The 23,134-nt window shown below is 42.6% G+C and overlaps 1 protein-coding gene across 2 annotated transcripts in view; it reads right to left on the reverse strand.

Moving 5' to 3' along the window:
• Nucleotides 1–784: 784 nt before the first annotated feature.
• Nucleotides 785–23,134, reverse strand: part of Khdrbs1 (KH RNA binding domain containing, signal transduction associated 1) — a 37,557-nt gene continuing 15,207 nt past the window's right edge. The window contains exons 4-12 of one of the 2 annotated variants that reach the window (XR_005504357.2): nucleotides 21,166–21,312; nucleotides 19,626–19,759; nucleotides 17,873–18,074; nucleotides 17,413–17,480; nucleotides 16,194–16,252; nucleotides 12,767–12,957; nucleotides 10,143–10,202; nucleotides 8,957–9,032; nucleotides 785–1,667 (exon numbers count right to left, since the gene is read on the reverse strand). Coding sequence is in view for 1 of the 2 variants with exons in the window: in NM_130405.2 (NP_569089.1) it covers nucleotides 12,860–12,957; nucleotides 16,194–16,252; nucleotides 17,413–17,480; nucleotides 17,873–18,074; nucleotides 19,626–19,759; nucleotides 21,166–21,312 (708 nt within the window). In the remaining variant the exon portion in view is untranslated. Of the gene's footprint in view, nucleotides 1,668–8,956; nucleotides 9,033–10,142; nucleotides 10,203–11,640; nucleotides 12,958–16,193; nucleotides 16,253–17,412; nucleotides 17,481–17,872; nucleotides 18,075–19,625; nucleotides 19,760–21,165; nucleotides 21,313–23,134 lie in introns of those variants that run through there. The other variant, NM_130405.2, reaches the window with a different exon arrangement.

Genomic DNA, 23,134 nt, shown 5'->3' on the forward strand with positions numbered 1-23,134 from the left:
AAGGCCCAGAAAAATTCAACTTACCTAAGATCATTCAGCACCAGGACCAGAGATAGGCCTGGAAGCAACTTAACAGCTGAAGAACTCAAGGAAAGGCATGCAGGCAGAGCCACCACAGCCTTCCGAGCTTAGTCCTCCTGGCTGGTGGCCAGCCTCATACCCACCCTTCTATAGCCAGTCCTGCCTCCACACTCCCATTCGACCCCTGAGAGTCCATCACCCTGGCAACAGCTAGAGAAAGGCCCTTTTTAAATATTTATGTCTCAGAGCAGTCTAGAGGCTTGGGGAAAGCTGATGTCATCCTTCTCAGCTTGCAGGTGACTGACAAGCAAGGCAGCTGGGTGGGTAGGCTAACACCCAAGTCAGACTTCTCAAGATAAAGATCCCTAGGGGGCTAAGCAGTAATGGAGGTGGACACTGTGACAGAACTTCTAAAAATAAGCCTGAAGGAAGGAACTTGAATGTTGGGCAGTATTCTGTCCAGCCCGTTTTTCAGATTTAAAGTGTTTCTCAGATTCCCGTTCGGTCGGGAGAAATTATTATTAAACATGCCTTGATAAACACACAAGGAATGAACTGAATTTTAAATTGAGATGTTTGATTTCAATTCTGGGCTGTCCTGTAAAATTCTGTGACTCTCAAGAAGCTATCTTGTACCTGGAGTTTATAGATAACTGACCTACCTCTGAAGAGAAAAACTGAGGATGTAACCTTGGCCCAGTGCAACTAGTAATGGGATCTTGGCTCTCCCCCAGAGCTAATTGAAGCTATTAGAGTAGAACCATTTGCTGTTCATCACGTGACCAAACCTTTATTGAACTCTTCATGCAGAAGCAGATACTTGGGAATAGTACAGAGGTGACGCAGAGCAGCCCCACTCTTCAAGAACACGTGGACGAGTGCTAACAACAAAGAGGAGCACAGGCCCGGAGTTTAAAATGTCTTACCCTAAGTAGACGATTCTCAACTTCCCTTCATGTATTACAGAGAGGGTAACTATCTTTTCTGGGAGCCCTCTGGCCAAGGGCTCCTAGAGTAAAGCTTCCAATAAAAGTGTGGCAGTGGGGCATAGACAGTAGTAGGTTCCAGCACATTCTATGGATGCTAAGTGGAAACAAGACTGGGAATAGCCCAGGAGTGGAGTGTGTTCTGACCTGGAGAGCCACGCCAGGTGTTTAGACCCTGGTCTTTGGCTTTTCATGACCAGCTTCTCTGTGTAGACCTGGCTGTCCTAGAACTTGCTCAGGTTGGCTTTGAACTCCAGGATCCATCAGTCTCTGCCTCCTAAGAGCCGAGATTTAATGGTGTGTGCCACCATGCTTGTTGCCTTTCAATTCTTTAAAGGCTATTTATTTACTTTCTTATATTTATTCATTTATTGAATGAACCCAGATCCTCTACACGTGCAAGTGAAGTGTTCACGGAGTTAAAACCCCAGCCCCTCCAATGTCTTGAGTAGTTAGAACTGTTAGCAATGAGTTCCCTGAAGCACTGAGGACTCCATATGGGCCTAAAGATCCTGGCTGGCTTTCTGTGGGAAACTCAGATCAAGAGGTAGGGTGAAACACAACTGTTGAGCTCCTCTCCTGGGTTTCTATGTCCCAGGAAGTGCCCCAGGCCAGCCTCTATACAGCAGGTAGCTCCTGGTATCCAGGCTCCTTTGACAGCTGCAAAGACACAAAGTGGAAAATTAAGTAACTTGAAGCTCATGGGAACCTCTCAGCCTTCATCTGGTCAGGTTTTTTTTTTTTTTTTTTTTGTTCTTTTTTTCGGAGCTGGGGACTGAACCCAGGGCCTTGCGCTTCCTAGGTAAGCGCTCTATCACTGAGCTAAATCCCCAACCCCATCTGGTCAGGTTTTATACCTTAGAACCTTCCCTGTCTGTAGCTAAACTCCTTGCTGCATTCAGCAGGAAGGTTCCTAGTACACAGATGAGCAGGAGATATAAGCTCAGAGCTTCCTGAGTGAGCTCTTGGCGGTGAGATTCTATCTCAAACCCTATGTGGCTCTCCCATCCATGAATGACTGAGCAGAGGGATCTGAGGTCTTACTTGGTTTTCAGGTGCAGCTGGTATCAGCTACTTTGTGGGATGCTTCCCACCCTTTAGCTCACCCACCTCTTCTCTTTTTTTTTTCCCCCCACCCCCTCACCCACCTCTTCTCATTTTTACTAGATAAGAGAGAAAGAGGCAGAGGAAAGAGAGATCTCTGAATCGCGTTCTTTGCTTCTTTGAACACGACCAAGAAATGGCAACCAACCCTCCTGAACAACCAACCACCAACCCCACCTCTCTGGGCCCTGGCATTTATATGCCCTCTGAAAAGTTCCCAGAATTCCAAATGGTACACAATCACAGAAACTGTGGCTGGCAAAATGGCACCTCTGCTAGAGCACAAATCAAATCATAGTCAGCTGCCATGGACAGTGTGAAGCAGCGTCATACACGCCCACCCCCCACCCCCCCACACACACACTTGAGATTAAAGGAGTAACACATTCTTACATTTGTGTTTTTAAAGAAACCAAAATCCCAGAATTGTCACAACATTCAGGTTTTTGTTAATTTAACTTTATTTTACGTACATTGATGCTGTGTCTACATTGATATCTGTGTGAAGGTATGGAATCCCCTGGATCTGTACTTACAGACAGCTGTAAGGGGCCAGGTGAATGCCAGGAACTGAATCTGAATCCTCTGGAAGAGCAGCCAGTGCTCTTAACTGCTGAGACTCAGCCCCTTGCTGTTTTCAGACCAGAGTCTTACTATAGCCCATCTGGGAACACACTATGTAGACCAAGCTTGGCCTTGAACTCACGAGGTCTGTCTGTCTCTACCTTCAAAGTGCATGCTCCGCCACACCCCAACATTTCCAGCTTTCAAAACGCAATGCTTTGGTTATCCCAAACCAAAAAGACTAAGTTTAAAAAGGAGTAAGAAAGTTCCGGGTTGGGGATTTAGCTCAGTGGTAGAGCGCTTGCCTAGGAAGCACAAGGCCCTGGGTTCGGTCCCCAGCTCCGCAAAAAAAAAAAAAAAAAAAAAAAAAAAGAAAGTTCCGTCTCTAAAGTTCAAGGGTCCACCTCATCTGAGCTTATAAAGGAGTCCAGCCCTGCCCCCAAAGCCCGGGGTTATCCATAGAGGATACATCTTATCCTGAGACACTGGGCTGGGGCCTGAAATGTAAAAACCCACACCAGTGATTCTACTTTTGAAATGATCTTTAAAATTATGTATGCACGCGACTGTGTATCTGCTCCTGAATGAAGCAGCAGGTACTTCAGGATGCCAGAGGCATTGGATCCCCTAGACCTGAGAGACATGAGTGCCAGGAACCAAGGCTGAGCCAAATGGCCCAGCTTCTTCTAAAGGACACTGCCTACTACACCTACCATCATTTCAGCCCAGGTCTCACTACACTGAAGCTTTGTTAGTGTAGTGACAGATTGCACAGATTTTCCTACCTCAGAGGCTTGTTCTAACAACCATGTCCAGCTTCAGCCTATAATCTTAATATAGCCCTCTTCTCCCACATCTAGTCACTAAATTACGTTCTAGGAGCTGTTGAATACCTAGTTCTCTACATGCTCACTTTTTATATGTGTATGTGCACTTTTCTGTGCCAGGGTACAAGCAGACCAAAAGGGCAGCAAATCCTGGAACTCAGGTGACAACTTGTTGTGAGTTGCCAATCTGGGTGCTGGGAACCAAACTCTGTCCTCTGAAAAAGTAGCAATCACTCTTAATTCTGTTAAACACTGAGCAGTCTTTCCAGCTCTACTGTTCATTTCCAATCATATCCCTCTATCACAGGCTGGGGGATGCATGCCACTGTGGAATCAATCTTAGGGTTTCAGGCGTGCGATAGACAAATGTCCCACCTTGTTCCAAGAGACCATGTTACCTCATGATACCTGAGCAGAGGCTAGACTGGCTGGCTAGCAACTCTCAAGGATATGAGTTTAAAATAAAACCAGCACACTCTAGGAAACGAATTCCAGGACAGCTAGGACTACACAGTGAGAGACTCTTCACAAATAAAAATAAAATAGGTTGGAGGAGCAAGATAGCTCAGAACTTGCTGCTTAACAAGAGCCCACATAACGGTGGACTCTGACCTCCACATGCATGCAGTAACATGTCTACCTATATACACACAGTATAGGGACTAGACCTGGAGTATTACTGAGTTAGATCCCTGTCCAGCTAACTCACTTTTGGTCTGGACTAACAAGGCTTCCAAACAGGTTATCCATGTATTAACAAGTTTTAACATCAGAAACATGAGTAGGGGTGAGGCTCAGTTGTACAGGGTTTGCATAACATGCCCAAGACCCTAGGAACAGTGTGACTTGTGCCTGTCTCTCCTTGATCTGCCTCACACTACTGTCTGCTCAGTTCAGTGTTACATATCCTTTCTCCAAACCATCTCCCAAGCCCCCGGGGCTCAAGCCAGTCTTCCTTTAGGAGGCAGCTGCCCTTTTTTGTGAAACTTTCAACAGACTTGTTTTCCTTTTGAAACTTATTACAATATGAATTACTAACTCAGACACATTGAAGAAAGCATGAAAGAACTCCAGAGTGGGAAGAATTCCAAGGGAGGATAGCTCACAATGGAAGTGACGTGGGTTAATGAGTTTTCTGAGCAGTATCTACTTCTCAAAATAGACTGTGAGCTCCATGAAGGGAGGAACCCAATCCCAGGTGACCAACACACAGTAGGTGCTCTAATTTGTAACAATCTACATATTTTTTAAAAAAATTAAAAAGACTATACCAATTTCTAGGAAGAAGCTTATTAAAATCCTATGAGGGGCTAGAGATGTGGCTGTTGACAGAGCACTTTCATAACACATACAAAGCCTTAGTTTCAAAGAGGTGAAGACAGGAGGACCAAAACCTTAGAGTCAGCATCACTACACCACAAGTTCAAGGCCAGCCTATGCTGTATAAGACTGTTTTAAAAAACTAAAGAGGTCTTACCAGAGTCCAGTGTATTTCCTTCTCTTTCCTCACACACCCTACCTACCCAGCACCACTGAGCACTTCCTCAAAGTGGGCTGCTTCCCTCATTCTTCAAAGAGCTGGGCGACAGAGAATGCTCAGCTTACATCTAAACTGCTGGAGTAGACCATCCTAGAAAACGTGTCTGTATCTAACCCCAAACTTGTCCACCTCAAGCGTCACATAAATCATAGTATCAGGGAAGAGATGGGGATACCGTGATATATAAAGGCTGACAAAGGGGCAGCCAACAGATATCTTAACACAGTATTAAATCTAAACTAATTTCTGGTTATATTTACTGACTCATTGTTGCCGAATGGCCTGTGGCTCACTGCCCAGAAACACCTCAAATGATCTGATTTTTCCAGAGACCCACAACTTGCACAGGGCCTCCTCCAATCTAGGTGGGTCGCCTGTGTCACATTGGAGAACTCTACGAAGCCCAAGGCAATCCCTGCAGCACAGGCTGGCAAAGGCAAGGATAGATGCCATATCCATGGTCACGGAAAGCCAGACCTGGGCTGGAGAGGCGGTACAGTCGTCAAGAGCACCGCCTGCTTTAGAGAGCCAGGGTTTGATTGCCAACACTCGCATGGTAGAGCACAACCGTCTTGTTTACTCCAGCCTTACCAGTCCCAAGATGCTCAACACCCTCTTCTCGCCTCCACAGACACCAGACCATCACATATGGTTCACAAATCTATCTGCACTCAAAACACCCAAATACAGAAAACAAGCCTTCTAGATAGATAGATAGATAGATAGATAGATAGATAGATAAGAAGAAAGAAGGAAGGAAGGAAGGAAGGAAGGAAGGAAGGAAGGAAAGAAAGAAAGAAAGAAAGAAAGAAAGAAAGAAAGAAAGACAGACCGACCCACCCAGTCATGGTAGCACATGCTTTTAAACCCAGCACTTGGGAAGCAGAGGCAGGCGAATCTTGTCAAGTTTGAGGCCAGGCAGTGATATAGTCACAACCCTATCACAACAAACAACCCAGAAATTTTGGAGAAAACTTTGTTTAAAACAGGTTTCTTCGTGCTGTCTAAGCTGACCTTTAGCTAGCTATATAATGAAGGCTACCCTTGGAGTGCTAGGATTACAGGTGCACCACCATGCATGGCTGTTTATTTAGCGTCCACGTATATGCTCTTCCTACCTATTAAGTCCAAGTCCCTGCTAGACACAAGTCTGTCTGTAAGCTAGTACAGGCCGGCCTCTCATCTCCTGCTTCTGTCTGCTGAGTGCTAGGGATTATAGCTGTGAGAAAACGCAGCCTTTCTTCTGTAGGAGATGCAGTTAGCAGAGTACTAGAAAAATGTGTACTTGGCCAGCCCAGGGTATGGAAAATTGCTAACTGGACCCACCTGGTCCAGGAGGCAGTGCTTACACCATAGAAATTCTCTGCTGAAGGACCTAGAAAAAACCAGTCCTCCTCCTCTAGGTCTGAAGACAAGAGAAGGGTAATTAGGCAGTGTAATGTACTTCCTCCCCTCCCCCCAGCAGCTGCTGTCCCACACAGCTGTTTCCAGCCTATCTAGTCCATGTTATTAAATATTCATCAGATGTGTGCTAACTCTAAGCATGCAATGACTATTAATCTGGAATCCAAGAGTGCATGTGAGTCTACAGAGGCTGTAAATTCCTAAGAATTCAAATCTTTTAACTACAGAAATCTAGAAGCAAAGTCAGAAGCATGAATTCTAAACACCATAGGTGGGAGCACCTTTCAGTAAATTTATCTTGTGGCTAACCAAACAAATTACAAGAATCCAGAAGGCAACAGTTAAGTATGAGTCTGAGACTCAAGCCTGGATTTTAGCTCTGCAATACTGTGATCCTCTAAATCACTGCACATTAGAAGAATGCTCAATTAGCATAGTGTGGGGAGCTATAAACCAGCAATATCCTAGCTTCACATGGGAAACTGTGAGAGTTAAATGGGATGCTGGTATGGTATGCCCAGGAAAAAGCATATAATTGAGAATTTAAGATGGACAAATTGGCCAGGCACAGTGGCACATGCCTTTAATCCCAGCACTCTGGAGCCAGAAGCAGGTGGATCTCTTTTGAGTTCAAGGCCAGCCTGGTCACAGTGAGTTCCAGGACAGCCAAAGCTACATAGAGACCATGTCCTTTGGGGAGGGGGGGGAATCCCTTGAGAGTTTCTCTTAGATAAAACTCCAGAGTTTTAGAGGTAAGTGCCAGATGTGGGAAGCACACACCTGTTAAAGTACAGCACAGGAGACAAGGGGCAGGCAATTCTCTATAAATGGGGCTAGCCTGGTCTACTTAATAAGTTTAATGTCAAAGCTAAATGGTAAGACCCAAATTAAGTTCAAATAATAAAAAAGAGATGGTCACCTCAACCAACAGTTGAGCTTTGGATGGAAGTGCGGATGAAGATCAGAAGTTCAAGGTCACCCAGAGAAACATTGAGAATAGTTTGGGCTTCGTAAAGCATAGGTTACTAAGAGACACACAAGGGGAAATGCAAACTTCCCATCCTTACAACACAGCCCACATCAATGTATGAGAGCAACGATTCTCCTTCCTGTAATACAGGAGGCAGGCAGCAAGAAGTACAGATGTGAGGAGAGGATCTACCCAACCCTTCATTCTCCAGCACAGAAGTGGTACCACTTTAAGACCCATTCTTTCCCCTACTTTGCTAGCACAATTGTCAAACAGGCATGGCTCTAAAAACTCTGTCCTACACCCTAAAATTTTTCTTAAATTTCAACATTTTGAAACCAGCACTAAGTTATTCTTATATTACAGCTACATATTATCACTATGCCCAATTTATGTGGTGCTAAGAACCAAAGGTTTCGTGTACATAGTCAAGCTCTCTGTAACTGAGTGACACCCCTACCCCATTCAGTTACAACAATGCTGCAATGTATGCGACAATCAGCAAAGTGGAGACTTGAACAAGTAACTCACCTAGAGTTCTAGGTGTAAACTTGCTTTGAGGGGCTGGAGAGCTCACCTTTGCTACATTAACAACTTTGTGACTTTGGCTGCCACTAATATTTTCTGGTGCTAAGGTTCTGTCATATATACAAATGAAGACGCTGGCAATACCTCGGTGGGTAAAGGTAGACGTCTGCAGGCAAGCATGGTGACTTGAGCTCAATCCCATGAACCCAGGGGTGGGAGAACCAACTGCACAAAGTTGCTCAAAGGCCTCCACATAACACAGTAATGACCAAGGCCTCACCACATGAACGCTACATCTGATGTAAGAGGAACGACTCTGCTATGACAGCGGGCTTTTGTTTTATTTTTCCCTGAGACAGGGTTTCTGGGTAGCTCAGCTGTCCTGGAACTTGCTCTGTAAAATAGCCTGGCCTTGTTGTATTATATTTTGCCAAATTAAAGCCTTATTTATGTTTAAAAAAAAAAAATAGCCTGGCCTTGAACTCAGAGATCCTCCTGCCTCTGCCTCCCAAGTACTGCTACTACCATCCAGCTTACAATCTTTACTGTACATCTGTACATAAACAGCCTCTGAGAGAATACTGAGTATGATTATGGTCTTAAAGAAGCAGTTGTTCCAGAGAATGGATGCTTGACCTGGAGAAGTGTTGGTATGTTATACTCTCGACTTGCTATAGAAGCAACAGAAATTATCTTACCATTCCCACTACCAGTTGTAAATGTAAGCAGACACAGTAGGCATTCAATTTGAGTTCTCTTCTTCCTTAGCCTACCTTTGTTCTTGGGACAAAGCCTTGTGGGCTACAGAACGCCAAAACCTGTAAGCCAAGCATTTATTACTATGCCAATCTCCTACCAACTCCATTTGCTAGGCTCAGATCTATGCTCCACTCCCATAGGAGAGAAGCCCAAGTTTTAATAGGCTGTTGCTCTTTTTCAGTGAGAAAACGGTGACTTGGCTTTATTGGTGGCAACCACAATAGCCTAGCATCTGACGCATCTTCATTCTTACCTGGAACACTGGGTAGCAACTGAGAGACAACGCCTTCTTCTTTGACTTACTACTTCACTCTCACCGTCTGCCTTTCCTAGTTACAGAAACAAATTGTTTTGGAACAAAAGACAGCTCTAGGTTTATCGGGCTCCATGTCCATTCCCCTGCCCCTCCCAGCTCCACCTTTAAAGACAGTGTCTCATACAGCAAAGGCTGGCTTCAACTTGCTTTGTGGCTAAGGATTACTCTGAACTTCTGCTCCTGCCTCCTCTTCCTGAGTGGGAATCCCAGGTGTGCGTAAACCATGCTTAGTGTGTTCTTTTTTCTTTCTTTTTTCTTTTTTTCGGAGCTGGGGGACCGAACCCAGGGCCTTGCGCTTGCTAGGCAAGTGCTCTACCGCTGAGCTAAATCCCCAACCCCTCAGCAATCAACTCTTAACTTATGAAGTTGCATGACCTCACTGCATCTGTAAGTTACAGTAATTACACAGTTGTCCTTTTCTGTCTGATCTAAAATTCCCTTTCCTAATAACACTAATTCAACCCTACCCCCCTTTTGTGTTTAGACAACATCCCAGTCTACAGTCCAAGCTGGTCTTGAACTAGTGGCATTTCCAAATGCCTTAGACTCTGGAGAGCTGAGGTGACATTCTGAGCAACTACGCCAGATTGAATTTCAGTTTTGAGGAATTAGTTCTTTCTTACACAAGAGTATTATTAAAGTGAGGGCTTTAAGCTGACTCAAGATAATTCTGTCTGGTATTTCTTCTATGAAACTTGAGTGTTCAATAGAATAAAGCCAAACACAGGCAAAAGTTTACCTTTCTAGTAATCCTGACTAGGAAGTGACTCAAAGACCCCAGCCTGCTCCACTCTCCTGTATCCACTATGGTTCCCAAACCAGATTTTCTAGTCTGTGAAACCTATGCTTTCCTAAAATCCAGTAAAGGCCCTTTTATTTCCATTAGGCACACTGTGGCTTGCAAAAAATACACTCCAAATGAAACCCTGCGTCGGGATTTTTTGCAGAATAAGGTACAATTCAAGAGATGTAAGTTGACACTGGCTAGTCTTAACTACTTTTGCAAACTGACACAGAAGTGTGATTAAATATGGTAAACTGGGTTTAGGAAAGACTAAACTGTTAACCACCTCTCAGCACTACTACCTTGCCATGACACACAATGAAAACCACCTTCACATACCTGACATGGGTCTCCAATACCCAGTCTATTCCAGGAAAAGCCTCAGGAATTTTCAGTCACCTGAAAAATCGAGAAATAAGGAATGAACGTTTGGAAAAAGCTCTAAAAGACGTACAAAATCAGATAGAGATCCTGCATGCATTTTATACATTACAGGAAAGAAACATGCAACTTTTCAGGAAATTCAAACAACATTGCACTGTGAATATAAATAAGGAGTCTTGGGGGCTCATCCTCGTACATTTTAAAAGTAGCTGAGCAGAGAGCTTTACTTGGGGGTGCAGCAGGTCTTCTCATCTACAGGCATTGAAATTTTACAATGTGTCATTTAAGATGTCAGACTTGGTGCCCAGGTTACATTACAGTTCACTTGTGATGGGCAGGATTATTAAGAGTTATGGATAATTTATGCGGCAGCATATGGTCTTTCTTTTTACAGCTATTTTTATTAAACAAGTTTTGCAAAAATTTTAACATTAAAATTAACAACTAAAGAATTGTTTATGCAAGTTGCTGTCACAGGTTATATAAAAGAGAAATATGTGCTATTAAAATCAGACATTTAGGTTACCTTTGGTTTTTTGCGATGCATGTTAGCTTTACACATCCTGATTCTCTTGCGATAATTTTCCTTTAAAAAGGGGGGTATAGAGTGATCTCTTTTCATCAAAACAAGACATAATGCCCTGAAAGCTGACTTCAAACCACGGTGGAAAATTCAGTTATTTACACTTTATCACAATCTATAAATACAGTTTTTGTTGGTGTTGTTTTAAAAAGAAAAGAAAAATGCCCATCATGCACTGCTACAGGCAGCTTGGCACTTCACACAAGAGGATTTTTCACCCCCGAGCAGTTTAGGTGGCTCTTAGGGAAAGAATGAGGTCCCTGGGAATTGAGTGATTTTTTTTCCACAGGGACAAGCAATCCCACTGTTGAGTCTCCTGGGAGGGAGTTCAGGACCAGTCTGTTATCACGCCAGCTCTTTCCCCAGACCAGCTCGATTGTTACTGCATCTCTAAGATTGAAGGGTAACCCTCAAGGGCACCCAGGTTTTGCTGAACAGTGGTGTCTGAACACAGGTGAAATCAAGGTCTGAGCACAGATTTAGTGTCATTCTTTAAAGGCCACCTCGGGGCTCTACAGAAGCAGGAAGCCAGGGCGGCTGACACTTGGAGTACCTATGCCCTCACATGAAAACCAATCTGTGTAAAGTTGGGTTTTTCTCTCTAAAGATTAGAATTTTTTGATAGGAATGGATAAAACTGCTTTCAACAACTTCCAGGGGGTGAAAAAGCTTTGGTTCTTTTTAAACTAAAACTTAACAACTCATAAACTTTTTTTTTGGTAACCTTAAAAATAAAATCCCCACCACCACTTTTAAAAATGTCTCCAAACTTTTAACAAGCCCATTAACTTTAGAGTTAATTTAAGTTTGATGTGAAAGAGAAAACTATTTTATTGTCCACCCCCAAAAATAACAATTCATCACATTTACTTTGATTAAAAAAGGACTAAACTTTATTGACAAACTTGCTGCAGACATTTTGACATAGGTTAAGCTACCTATTTAGGCAGACTTACACATGTAGCATTTAATCTTCCAAAAACAAAATGGGAGGACGGTACAAATCCATTAGGACTTTAACTTATGTACAAAGTGGACTTTGATTCTCTTCTCATTCAGCTGCAGTGTCCCTTTTTATGTCATGCTAGTGTTGAGACATACTTAACTACCGTGGCAACAGTGCGAAACTGACAATGGTCAACTTAATGAACAGCGTCAGCTTTCGGCCCCAGTGTCCAAGTGAGTTTTTCATGGAGTGCAGAATCTCAGATGGACAAAATACTCTTGACATTTTAAATACTGAAAATTTGATTATTAGTACTATTATTGAAAAGACTGTGGCTAAAAAGAACTGTCAGACTCCATTTAGGCGGCCAGCTTCCCTCCCCAGCAACCTATTCAACCCCCCCCCCACTAAGTATCTCTCAACACTGTATGTCTGGGGCTAGATTTCAAAACCCACAGAATGAAAAAGTCATTTTACAAACCTAATTTTGTTGTTGTTTTAAGTCAATTAACGTTAAAAATTGCATCAACTATTTAATTCATGAGGATCTTTCATATTAAAATTTAACCTTAAGATTCAACCGCCATGTGCTTTTAAAGGAAATGTTTTTAGAGACATCTGAGCTCACTTTTACATGGTGGCACCTACTGCCGTTAACATTGTGATTTTACAGCTTAAGCAGCCCTGAATTTTGAAATGTAGCCTAGTTTGGGATTCTGCAACTATGACTTTACGGGGTGCCTCAAATCAAAGCTAAGAAAACGTTGACAAGCCTTTACTTCAGAACCTTTAAGCAAGCAATGCCACTTTTGAAACTAACATGTTTGTGGTTTTTTTTAACTCAACTTTTTTTTATTATAAAAGGTACACTGTTTATATTTAAACAACAAAGAAAAAAAGCATCTACACACTTAAAAAATTAATTCGATATTCCTAAATCTATTTTAACTCATTTTAAAATACTACATACAGAAGCCAGAATGCAGAGTTAAGAATGGAGGAAGGTGGGGAAAAGAAAGGGACCACAAAGAAAAACACTTAGACAATTACTTGTCTGTTGTGGGTAAAGCAACAGGAATCCTGGGATACAAGAAATCAGTAACAAGTTTGCTCATAACTGATATTTTCCCCTCCTGTTTGTTTTTAATAACGTCCATATGGGTGCTCTCTGTATGCTCCCTTCACTGGCCTAGCTGGAGGAGCCTTCAGTGATGGCCTGGTCCCATTCCAGTCATCTTGTCCTGTGGGAAAAGCAAAATGGTTTACAGTATGTTACCCACAATACTGTTTTCTCTCTAGTATCATGACATACCCAAGCGTTCCTTGCTCTCCTCTTTACTTGTCCCTCCCCGAGCAGCAGGGGTAATCTCCCACCATTGTGAGTACCAGAGAATTCAAATAGCTAGCTCTACATTACTGTGCTGTTCGTTCCCTTGAGCAGCAACGTTCTCAATAAACCAACACGATTGGCATGCAGTCCCCAAACCTGGGTAAACGAAATACACTGCTCGAAGCAGTGAAGGAGTCAGTGAGTCTGCAGTAACTATTCCTGTGCCCAAAGTCATCTGGTAATCAGCCTCAGTGAAGATGGCAAGTCATATGCAAGGTTTCACTTAGCAGGTAGCCACCCACCGTCACTGCAAGAGCAAGTCAGGTTCTACTATGGAAAAATATGTTCTGCTTCTCCAGAAGCAAACAAAGGCCTCATTAAATGAGACCATCCACCACTTGGTACCCAAACCCTAGAGGATGAATGGCTACTCAAAAGCTGCATTATAAAACCCTTGAGAATCGTAGCTCCTTTCTCATGCAGACAGCCCTGACAGGCCACCAAAGCCTGAGATAATGATCACTTAGTTCTACCGCTGACCACCTCTTAGCAAGGTAAACTGCTTAAGCTTACTCTCCCCACTAATTCTCTCATCTTCACATACTAATTCATGCCTCCCTGTAAATACTGACTATGACTAACACAGGTCTTCCTTTTCTCTATGGACAGAAAGTTACATAGCATTTGTGGTCTGACTATGCTTGGTGCATAGCAAGTGGCACTTTTAGGAGGTGTGGCCTTATTAGAGGAGATGGTGCCTTGTTAGAGGAAATGTGTTGCTGTGGAGGCAGGGCTTTGAGGTCTCATATATATGCTCAAGTCTGGTCAGTGGAATCAGAGCCCCATCCTGTTGCCTGTGGATCACAGTGGAGAACTCTCGGCTGCTCCAACACAATGTCTGCCTGCACACTGCCATGCTTCCTACCATAATGGACCAAACCTGTGGAACTGTAAGCCAGGCCCAACTAAATGTAGTCCTTTGGGGCTGGAGGGATGGCTCAGTGGTTAAAAGCACTGACTGCTCTTCTGAAGGTCCTGAGTTCAATTCCCAGCAACCACATGGTAGCTCACAACCATCTGTAAAGGGATCTGATGCCCTCTTCTGGTGTGTCTGAAGACAGTGACAATGTACTCACATATATAAAGTAAATGTTTTTATTTTCCCGGAGCTGGGGACCAAACCGCTTCCTGAGCTAAATCCCCAACCCCAAGTAAATGGTTTTTTAAAAAAATGTAGTCCTTTATAAGATGATATTTCTTCACAGCAATGAAACCCTAACTAAGACAGAATTCTACTTATGCTCCTAAGTACAATACACAAGGCCCACCTATTTTTGCAAGATGTTCCTGGATATCAAAGTTTATTTTTCTAATTCTCTTTAGAAAGGCAGATACCAGAAGATACTGGTAATAGCAACAGCAAACCAAGACCACAAGGATAATAGCCTGCTCTCCATTTTGAGACATGAGCTCACTGTGCACTGCATCTTGGATAGACTTGAACTCAGTACAGCTTAACCTGGTTCCAAACTCACAGTCTTACTACGTTAGTCTCAAGTGCCTAGGATTCAGTCTGAATCTCCCCCAGCCCCAAAACCAGGATCTCCTGAAGCTCATGCTGCTTTCACATCTGATATAGAGTGGACAATGGCCTCTACTGCCCAACTGCTAAGATTATAGTCATGTGCCTCCATGCTGGATTTCATGTTCTTTAGTTCAGTCTTTCCCCAGCCAAACAGAAATGCAGTTTTGCCAAATACATACAGAAACTCTTGTATTGTGCCTTACTAGGGGGGAAATACAGAGCTTCTCAACAGTGATACATGAGTGGAGCACTGTGATGTTACTATGGCAACAGTACAGTTCTATTTACCTAAAACTGGAAAAAATTGTGTGTGTGTGTGGAGCTAACTGGCTATACTGCCAATGGGTTAAACTTATGTTTCTTATGTGATGATTCTATGGATACCTTTTCTAACTCCTTCTGTAGAGCATCTTAAGAGGAACTGTTAGCAGCTAAGCCCCTTGGTAGGGAACTCCTCAAAGGTGCAGAAGACTCTGCGTAAAAAGACTGCTCTCAAGGCTGGAGAGATGGCTCAGCAGGTTAAGAGCACTGACTACTCCAGAGTTCAAATCCCAGAAACCACATGGTGGCTCACAACCATCTGTAACAGGATCTAATGCCCTCTTCTGCTGTGTCTGAAGATAGCTACAATGTATTCATATACATAAAACAAATATAAAGAAAAAAGACTGCTTTCTCTGAATTACAATGCTATATGACATTACTCTCAGAGACCTGTTAACAAAGAGCCATATTTAGCTCTAAGGGTTCTTGAGCAATGTGTTTTCAAGCAAACCTCAGAGAAGGTTACCTTCCAAACCTAACTGCTTTATGGGATTAGTAACTGAGCTGAGGACTAAGGATACAGCCCAGACGATAGAGAACTTGTCTACTAGACAGAAGTCCTGAGTTCACCTCTAGGTACCACGTAAAACCAGACATAGTAGAAAATGCTGTAATGCTAAAACCAGAAAAATCAAGATCACCATCAGCTCTATAATGCAAACCAGCCTGAAATATCTGAGAAAAGGGAACTTGAATTATTTCCCAACTTAGAGGGAGCTTGGTGCTTCTAGTCATGTGATTTAGCCCCACCCCTGAGAACTTCTGATTTGATTCTAACAGGTACTATTTTCCCCTACTTGTCGGTTCTACTAAGCTGCTTTCAAAGCTGGCGTTTGCTTTGCAATGGTATTATTTTCAGAGAGTTCCTTTTTTTTTTTTTTTTTTTTTTTTTTTTTTAATGCAGGAAAGGGAGAATAGAGCTAAACAAATAAGATCTTACTATCTACCGACATAGCCAAGGTATAATAGCAAAAGGTCCACAACCAGCTGAGTTAGGTGTGCATTACCTAACAGAACAGTCAGCAGAACATGGGAAGTGCACAAGTCCAGCTAAGCAAGACTTGATAGAACAAACCATAGGAACTCCAAAGGCAGAACTCCAAAGTGACATCTAACATGTCAGCAGTCTTCTGATGGTATCATCTGAGGTAAGTGAGTGCCTCACTCCAAGAATCCATCAAGCAATGTTTACAGACACTTAATTGCACATTTACCCCACCACAGAAATAAAAACCTACCATAGGCTTCATAAGAATCTTGAAGCTCCCCATGTCCATAGTCATAATACTCTGACTCCCTGAAAAGACAAAAACACAATAGTAAAGGTTTTCATGTTACCATTCTTTTAATAGTCCACATCTCAGACAGTTTATTATCTATAAAATAGGGGGAAATTATACGTTCTGTTCCATTTCTAATCACCCCAACAGTTACAACACGTATAAACCATATATTTACCAAAAAGCCTAATTAAATATAGCAAGGAGAAAAAAACAATGTAGAAAACCACAATCTGCATTGAGATTCTTAAACTATAATCATCATGTATGTAAAATTCATACAGCTCATCAGTTTTGCCCCCATAACAAATATCTGAGATTCTTTTCCAAGCAATCATAGGTAAGACATATATATACATGAAAAATCAAAGCTGTATTTTAAGAGAAACCAAACAAACAACAACAACAACCCAGGTTAAGCTTCTAGCTTGTTCTTAGAATCATAGGCATCTCCAGTGTGGATGGGCTAAAGTGACTTGATTTGTTTTTCATGAAACAAAGCCTCCTGTATCCCAAGCTGTTCTTGAACTCTTGATCCCATGCTAAGATGACATGCAGGACAGCACTCTACCAACTGCATACTTCTTTCTTCCAAACCCGAGTGACATTTTTTGTTTGTTTGTTTTCCGGAGCTGAGGACCAAACCCAGGGTCTTGTGCTTGCTAGGCAAGCGCTCTACCACTGAGCTAAATCCCCAACCCCTGAGTGACGTTTCTTTTTTTTGTTTGTTTTGTTTCGTTTTGAATTTATTAGTACATTGTTGCTCTCAGATCTCATTACAGATGGTCGTGAGCCACCATGTGGTTGCTGGGAATTGAACTTAGAACCTCTGGAAGAACAGTCAGTGTTCTTAACCACTGAGCCATCTCTCCAGCCCCTGAGTGAAGCTTCTTAACAAACAATTATTTAATGGTATTTTTCTCTTCCATTCTATATAGCTCAGGAAATGTTCATCAATTAGTTTAAGAGCCTAAATTAGCATAAAATTCAGTTATCCAAATTCTCAGAGCCACAAATATGCCATCAAGTCATCAAAAGTGGAGGAAATACCTTTAAAACATTAGATTACACTATTCCTTAGGGTAGTGTTTGCCCAAATCTTTAGTCTCTCCAACTCTACCCACCATCCATCTCTACAGACACTGCGCAGACATGACTTCTTGCCTGACTCACTCACCCTTGACTCTGGCTGTAATAGCCTTCATAGCCTTCGTAGCTCTGTTCTGCATATGAATCATCATATCCCTGGAACGATAAAGTAGAAGGTCAGAACTGCATAAAGAGAATCACAGCCCATAGGGGATCATGGGCATTTGAATGAACAGGCTACGGAAAATCCTCAAAAATACTAATACCAACTGCAGAACAGAAAGACAAAACTCAAAAGGTTTTAGTATTACAATCTTAGTAAAATTCTGTATGTTAAACCACAACTTACTTATTTAACTTATACAGACAAAGTAATAATGCCTAAAATAGAAGAAAAATCGTCTCATACTTCAAAATTCAACTGAACAAGAACACAGATTCCAAATCTTAAAGAACTGTCTTCTATCTACACACAAGGGTAAGACCCTTATTACTTATCTGGCAACCTAGGTATGGAAGAAACAATACATTGTTCAAAACATTCTTACATAATCTTCGTATGTTTCTGGTGCAGGTGTTGGAGGCAAAGGTATTCTCTGAATACCAGCTGTCCGAGCTCTCGGTGTTGGAGCACCCCTCACAGTAGGTGGGGGTGGCACCCCTCGAGTCACAGTGGCACCTCTGGTGATGGAGCCTCTTACTGGGGTTCCACGAACCAAAGCCCCTCTAGGTGGCCCAACACCACGTCCTCTACAAATAGAAAATTTACATTAATTTGAGATTTTAATAATTAGGCCACATTCATATTAAGAACTGTTCATAAATTCTAGAAGTAGGATGATTTTTACATTTCGATTACTTACTCATTTAAGACAAGTCCTCCTATGTAGCTCTGGAACTCCACCTGCTACTGTCTCTACTAGGTATTAGGACTAAAGTTGTGTGTTACCACACTGAGCTAACCTTAACACCCCCCCACCCCCCACATGACCCCCAAGACATTTCTGTGTGGAACTCACTCTGTAGACCAACAAAGATCTTCCTGCCTCTGTCTTCTTAGGGCTAGGATTAAAGGCATTTACCACCACTGCCGCTTAACTTTAATTTTTTCCAGTATATACGCACACATAGTTATTATTTTATAATTGTCATCCAATGTGTATGGATATCTTGCATGCACACATGGTACGCTTTGTGCCCACAAAGGCCAGAAGAAGGTGTCAACAAGAGTGTGCTGGGTCCTCTGGAACCTGAATTATAGATGACTGTGAACCACCATGTGGGAGCTGGGAATTAAACTGAGATCTCTGGAAGAGGAGCCAGTGATCTTAATGACTCTCTAGGTCCTAATTTTAATTTCTTAAAGGAAGGCTCTGCTGCCACACTTGGTAAGTCAGAGCCTGTATCCCTTGCTTGTCCTTTGGTTTTTACTTTTCCTTCCCTTTTCTGACAGGGTTTCACATAACCCAGTCTGGTCTTGAATTCAGCATGTAACTGAGGACAGCCTTGTACTTCAGCCTTCACTTCCTAAGTGTTGGGATTATAACTGTGTGTCATCATCCCCTGGAGTTTGCACAGTGCTAGGATCAAACCCAGAGATTTATGCATGCTAAGCAAACCCTCTACCAACTGTGGCCCTTCTCTAACCCTAAAACAGACGTTAAAGCACAGAATAGCATACATATAGGGAACTAGACTTCAAGATTCTCTGGGCTCAATCACGATCATAGCACCTCAGGCAAGTCTCGACTGTCTGAATATTACATAAATATTAACCACGAAAGGTAAAATTCTGGAATCATATATAGTCAGGCATGATGGCTCATGACTTTCATCACAGCACTTGGGAGACAAAAGTGGATCTCTTTTTGAGTTTCAGATGGGCCTGGTCTATCTAACAGGTTCCAGGGCCACATAGTGATTAATATTCTTTAAAAAAAAAAAAAAGGCAACTGGGGATGAATGAGACGGCCTAGTGGGTAAACACACCAGCTGATTAAGACTGACATTGAGTTCAATCCCCAAGACCAAAATATAGGATTCCTAACACACTGTCCTTTAACTAACACATCCACACTAATACACTTACACCCTCACACCCACCACCACCACCAAGCTCACAAATGGATGGATGGATATATGGATTTTTTTTTTTTAAATGCTAGGACTATCCAAAATTAAAAACCCTGAAGTTTCAGTAGGACTGCAATACCCGACTGCTAAGATTCCATACCTGATGTACTATATAAACCCTCTGACTCCTCCTGGGGTTAGTCAGATTTTCTTTTTAACTATTTTTACCTGGGAACAGGTGGAGGAGGAGGGGCAGCTCCTCGTCCTCTCACAGACACCCCACGACCACGAGAGGGTTCAGGAACTCCATTCAAGTAGGACAATTCTAGAAACTGCTCCTGGCAGATATCATCCATCATGTCCTGGGAATTAAAGACAGCAAAGAGCACCTGTAACATCTGCTCCTCCTCCTACTCTTTCTTTTTTTTTTTTTTTTTTCCGGAGCTGGGGACCAAACCCAGGGCTTTGTGCTTGCTAGGCAAGCACTCTACCACTGAGCTAAATCCCCAACCCCTGCTCCTCCTCCTAAGACTCACAAGGCCCACCAGGTCTGACACTGGAGATGGTAGCACACATCTTTGATCCCAGCACTCCTGGATACAGACACAAGCAGATCTCTGATATATAGGCCAGCCTAGTCTACAATTTTGTTTTAGAACAGCACGAGCTACCCAGTGAGATGAAACCCCATCTCAAAATACCACTCCCAAAAAGAGTAGCCTTGAAAGGCTAGATGAAGTCTCAAGTCAAAATTCTTTGATGTCGAATTACACTGTCAGTTCTTTGAAGAAAGACTTGACAGCAGACCCTCACTAATGAAGTTCTTCAGAAGGTGCTTCCTTCCTAGCTCTCCCTTGACCACTCCTATCTTTATACACAAACTTTCTCAAGACAAGCCAAACCACCTAGAACTCGTCACCTACACTAGAGTCCAGTCTCCAGAGACTTCATTATGTATTTGGAAAAACTCCAAAATCTGAGGGGAGGGGGGATTCCCAAACACTAAAGGAGAGTTCACACAATTGACACTTAACCTGTTCTATAACCAGGTGACTCTTAGGAATCTACACCGTTTTCTAAGCATGGTGGAACACATCACTAATCACAGCACTTGGGAGGCAGAGGCAGGCAGACCTCTGTAAGCTGGAGACCAGCCTGGTCTATACAGTGAGCTCTAGGCCAGGCAGAGATGTACAATGAGACCCTATCTCAAACAAAACAAAAACCAACAACCACAAAAACCAGAGAAAATTAAATGCCATCAATAGTCATGCCTGTACCATACAGCTCTTCTGAACCAGACTCTGAGTAAGAAATCTCCACCGGAAGCTCCCTTCATTGCCTCAGTAGAAATTAGCTCATTAGCACTGGGTGCTCTAAGTTTCCGGCTGTTAACTCTAGACTGAAAAGTCTAGCACACATGCTCCTTAACTGAGGACCTACCCTTAGGTCGTTTTCCTAATACCATCTCCTGGTTCCACAGTAGTACCAGAAGAATGAATTAAATGAAGACCTTATTAAATCTGTTAACCAAATTGTTAACACATCAAGGACCCAAGAGACTGACAACAGATAGTAGCACATATTAATGAAGCCACATTAGACATGGAGGCCTTGGAGTACAATGCTTTGAGAATGAGAAATGAGTAGTGGGAGAAGCTTGGCAAAGTAAACAGAAGCACAGACCCTGGTCAAGAACCACAGCCTCTCCAACATTACAATCTTACTTTCTCCCTGCTTAGAGGATAGAGAATATGTATTTCCTTACTGGTACTAGAAATTTCTTGACTTCTTCCATAGCATGGGCCATAAGAGCATAAGCTTCACATGGGGGTCCAAAGACTTCAATGAAGACATGCAGATCCATATTTAAATGGGCATATTTGGGGTCTCCACCCTTGCGCAACTCTTCCTCCTATGGGAACAAGCAAAGAAATATCAACTCATATACAGACTAAACAAATACAGTATCTTCACATGTAAGTCAAAGAGAATAGCTTAAAAAACAAAACAAAACCCTTAAGCAAGTCCTAGAACTGATACTACCTGTTAAAACTGTAACTGATGTAGTGATTTAAATATGCTTGGCCAATGGGTACTATTAAGAGGTGTGGCCTTTTTGGGATAGGTATGACTCCCCCCCATTTTTTTTTTTTTTTTTTGGTTCTTTTTTTTGGAGCTGGGGACCGAACCCAGGGCCTTGCGCTTCCTAGGCAAGCGCTCTACTACTGAGCTAAATCCCCAACCCGCCCCCATTTTTATTAAATTGGGTATTTCTTATTCACATTTCAAATGTTATTCACTTTCCTGGTTTCCTGTCCATCATCCCCCTAATCCCTCCCACTCCCCTTCGATAAGGGTGTTCCCCTCCCCATCCATTCCCCCTTACTGCACCACCCCCACACACAATCCCCTACACTGGGGGGGTCTAACCTTGGCAGAACCAAGGGCTTCCCCTTCCACTGGTGCCCCAACAAGGTTATTCACTGCTACCTATGCAGTTGGAGCCCAGGGTCAGTCCTAGGGATAACCTTCTAAGAGGAAGTATGTCACTGTGTAGGTGGGCTTTGAGGGTTTCTAGTGCTCAAGCTCCTCCCAGTGTAGAACAGAGTCTCCTAAGATGTAGAACTCTCAGCTCCATCTCCAGCACCACGTCTGCCTACACACGGCCATGCTTCCCAAGATGATAATGGACTGCACCTCTGAAACTGTAAGCCAGCCCCAATTAAATGTTTTCTTTTATGAGTTGCCTTAGTCATGGTGTCTCTTCACAGGAATAAAATCCTAACTAAGCTACTTGGTTGCCTGTTTCCTTAAACCACTGAAGTGTTCCCTGCAGTAAATTAAAACTTAATTTTAGAATCCACTCAGGTTAACAGTTGTTTGCTCAGTATTTAGTGTATGAATGCACGTATGCACTCATGGCCAAGCACTAGTCTTTAAATTCATTAGTACTCTTTATCACCACTGGCCTTGCTAAAGTGTTTACTGTCCAGGAGTTCCAAGGAAGGGACAAAGTCAGGACAGACAAGAAAATCTTTTAGAAATCTCATTAACAAAAATAACACACTTCAGACTCGTTCTATGTATCCAGTGTGAAAGGTAAAGGACAAAAGAAAAAGATGAGGAAAATAAGACCTATCAATTAAACTACCTAAAAGTTAGGCCCTCAAAAATATTTTTCTAGGGGTTGGGGATTTAGCTCAGTGGTAAGGCACTAGCCTAGCAAGCGCAAGGCCCTGGGTTCAGTCCCCAGCTCAAAAAAAAAAAAAGGAAAAAATATTTTTCTAGATTTATCAGTTAAGTCTTATCTAAGGGTAAACTATTACATGTGCTAAAAGTTTCTTGTCAATTGATTGCACACTGGGTAGAGTGCTGTGGAATGGAAAATAAAAAATAAAAACCCTTAAATAGGTTTTCTTTGTCAGGATAAGTCATGTTTAACTTTGGAATCTATCATTTTAGTAGGTCTTACATTCCTGTTGGCTAGATTTCAAATGATCTAACCCCAAACTCACCAGCATTGAACACGTATTCCCTGTCACTGGGAAAAAAGGTGCACTACTCACATTTTAATGTCTTCCATTGGGGCTGGAGAGATGGCTCAGTGGTTAGGAGCACTGACTGCTCTTCCAGAGGTCCTGAGTTCAATTCCCAGCAACCACATGGTGGCTCACAACCATTTGTAATGGAACCCGATGCCCTCTTCTGGTGTGTGTCTGAGGACAGCTACAGTG

This window comes from Rattus norvegicus, chromosome 5 (assembly GCF_036323735.1).
Source record: "Rattus norvegicus strain BN/NHsdMcwi chromosome 5, GRCr8, whole genome shotgun sequence".
Classification (NCBI taxonomy): Eukaryota; Metazoa; Chordata; class Mammalia; order Rodentia; family Muridae; genus Rattus; species Rattus norvegicus.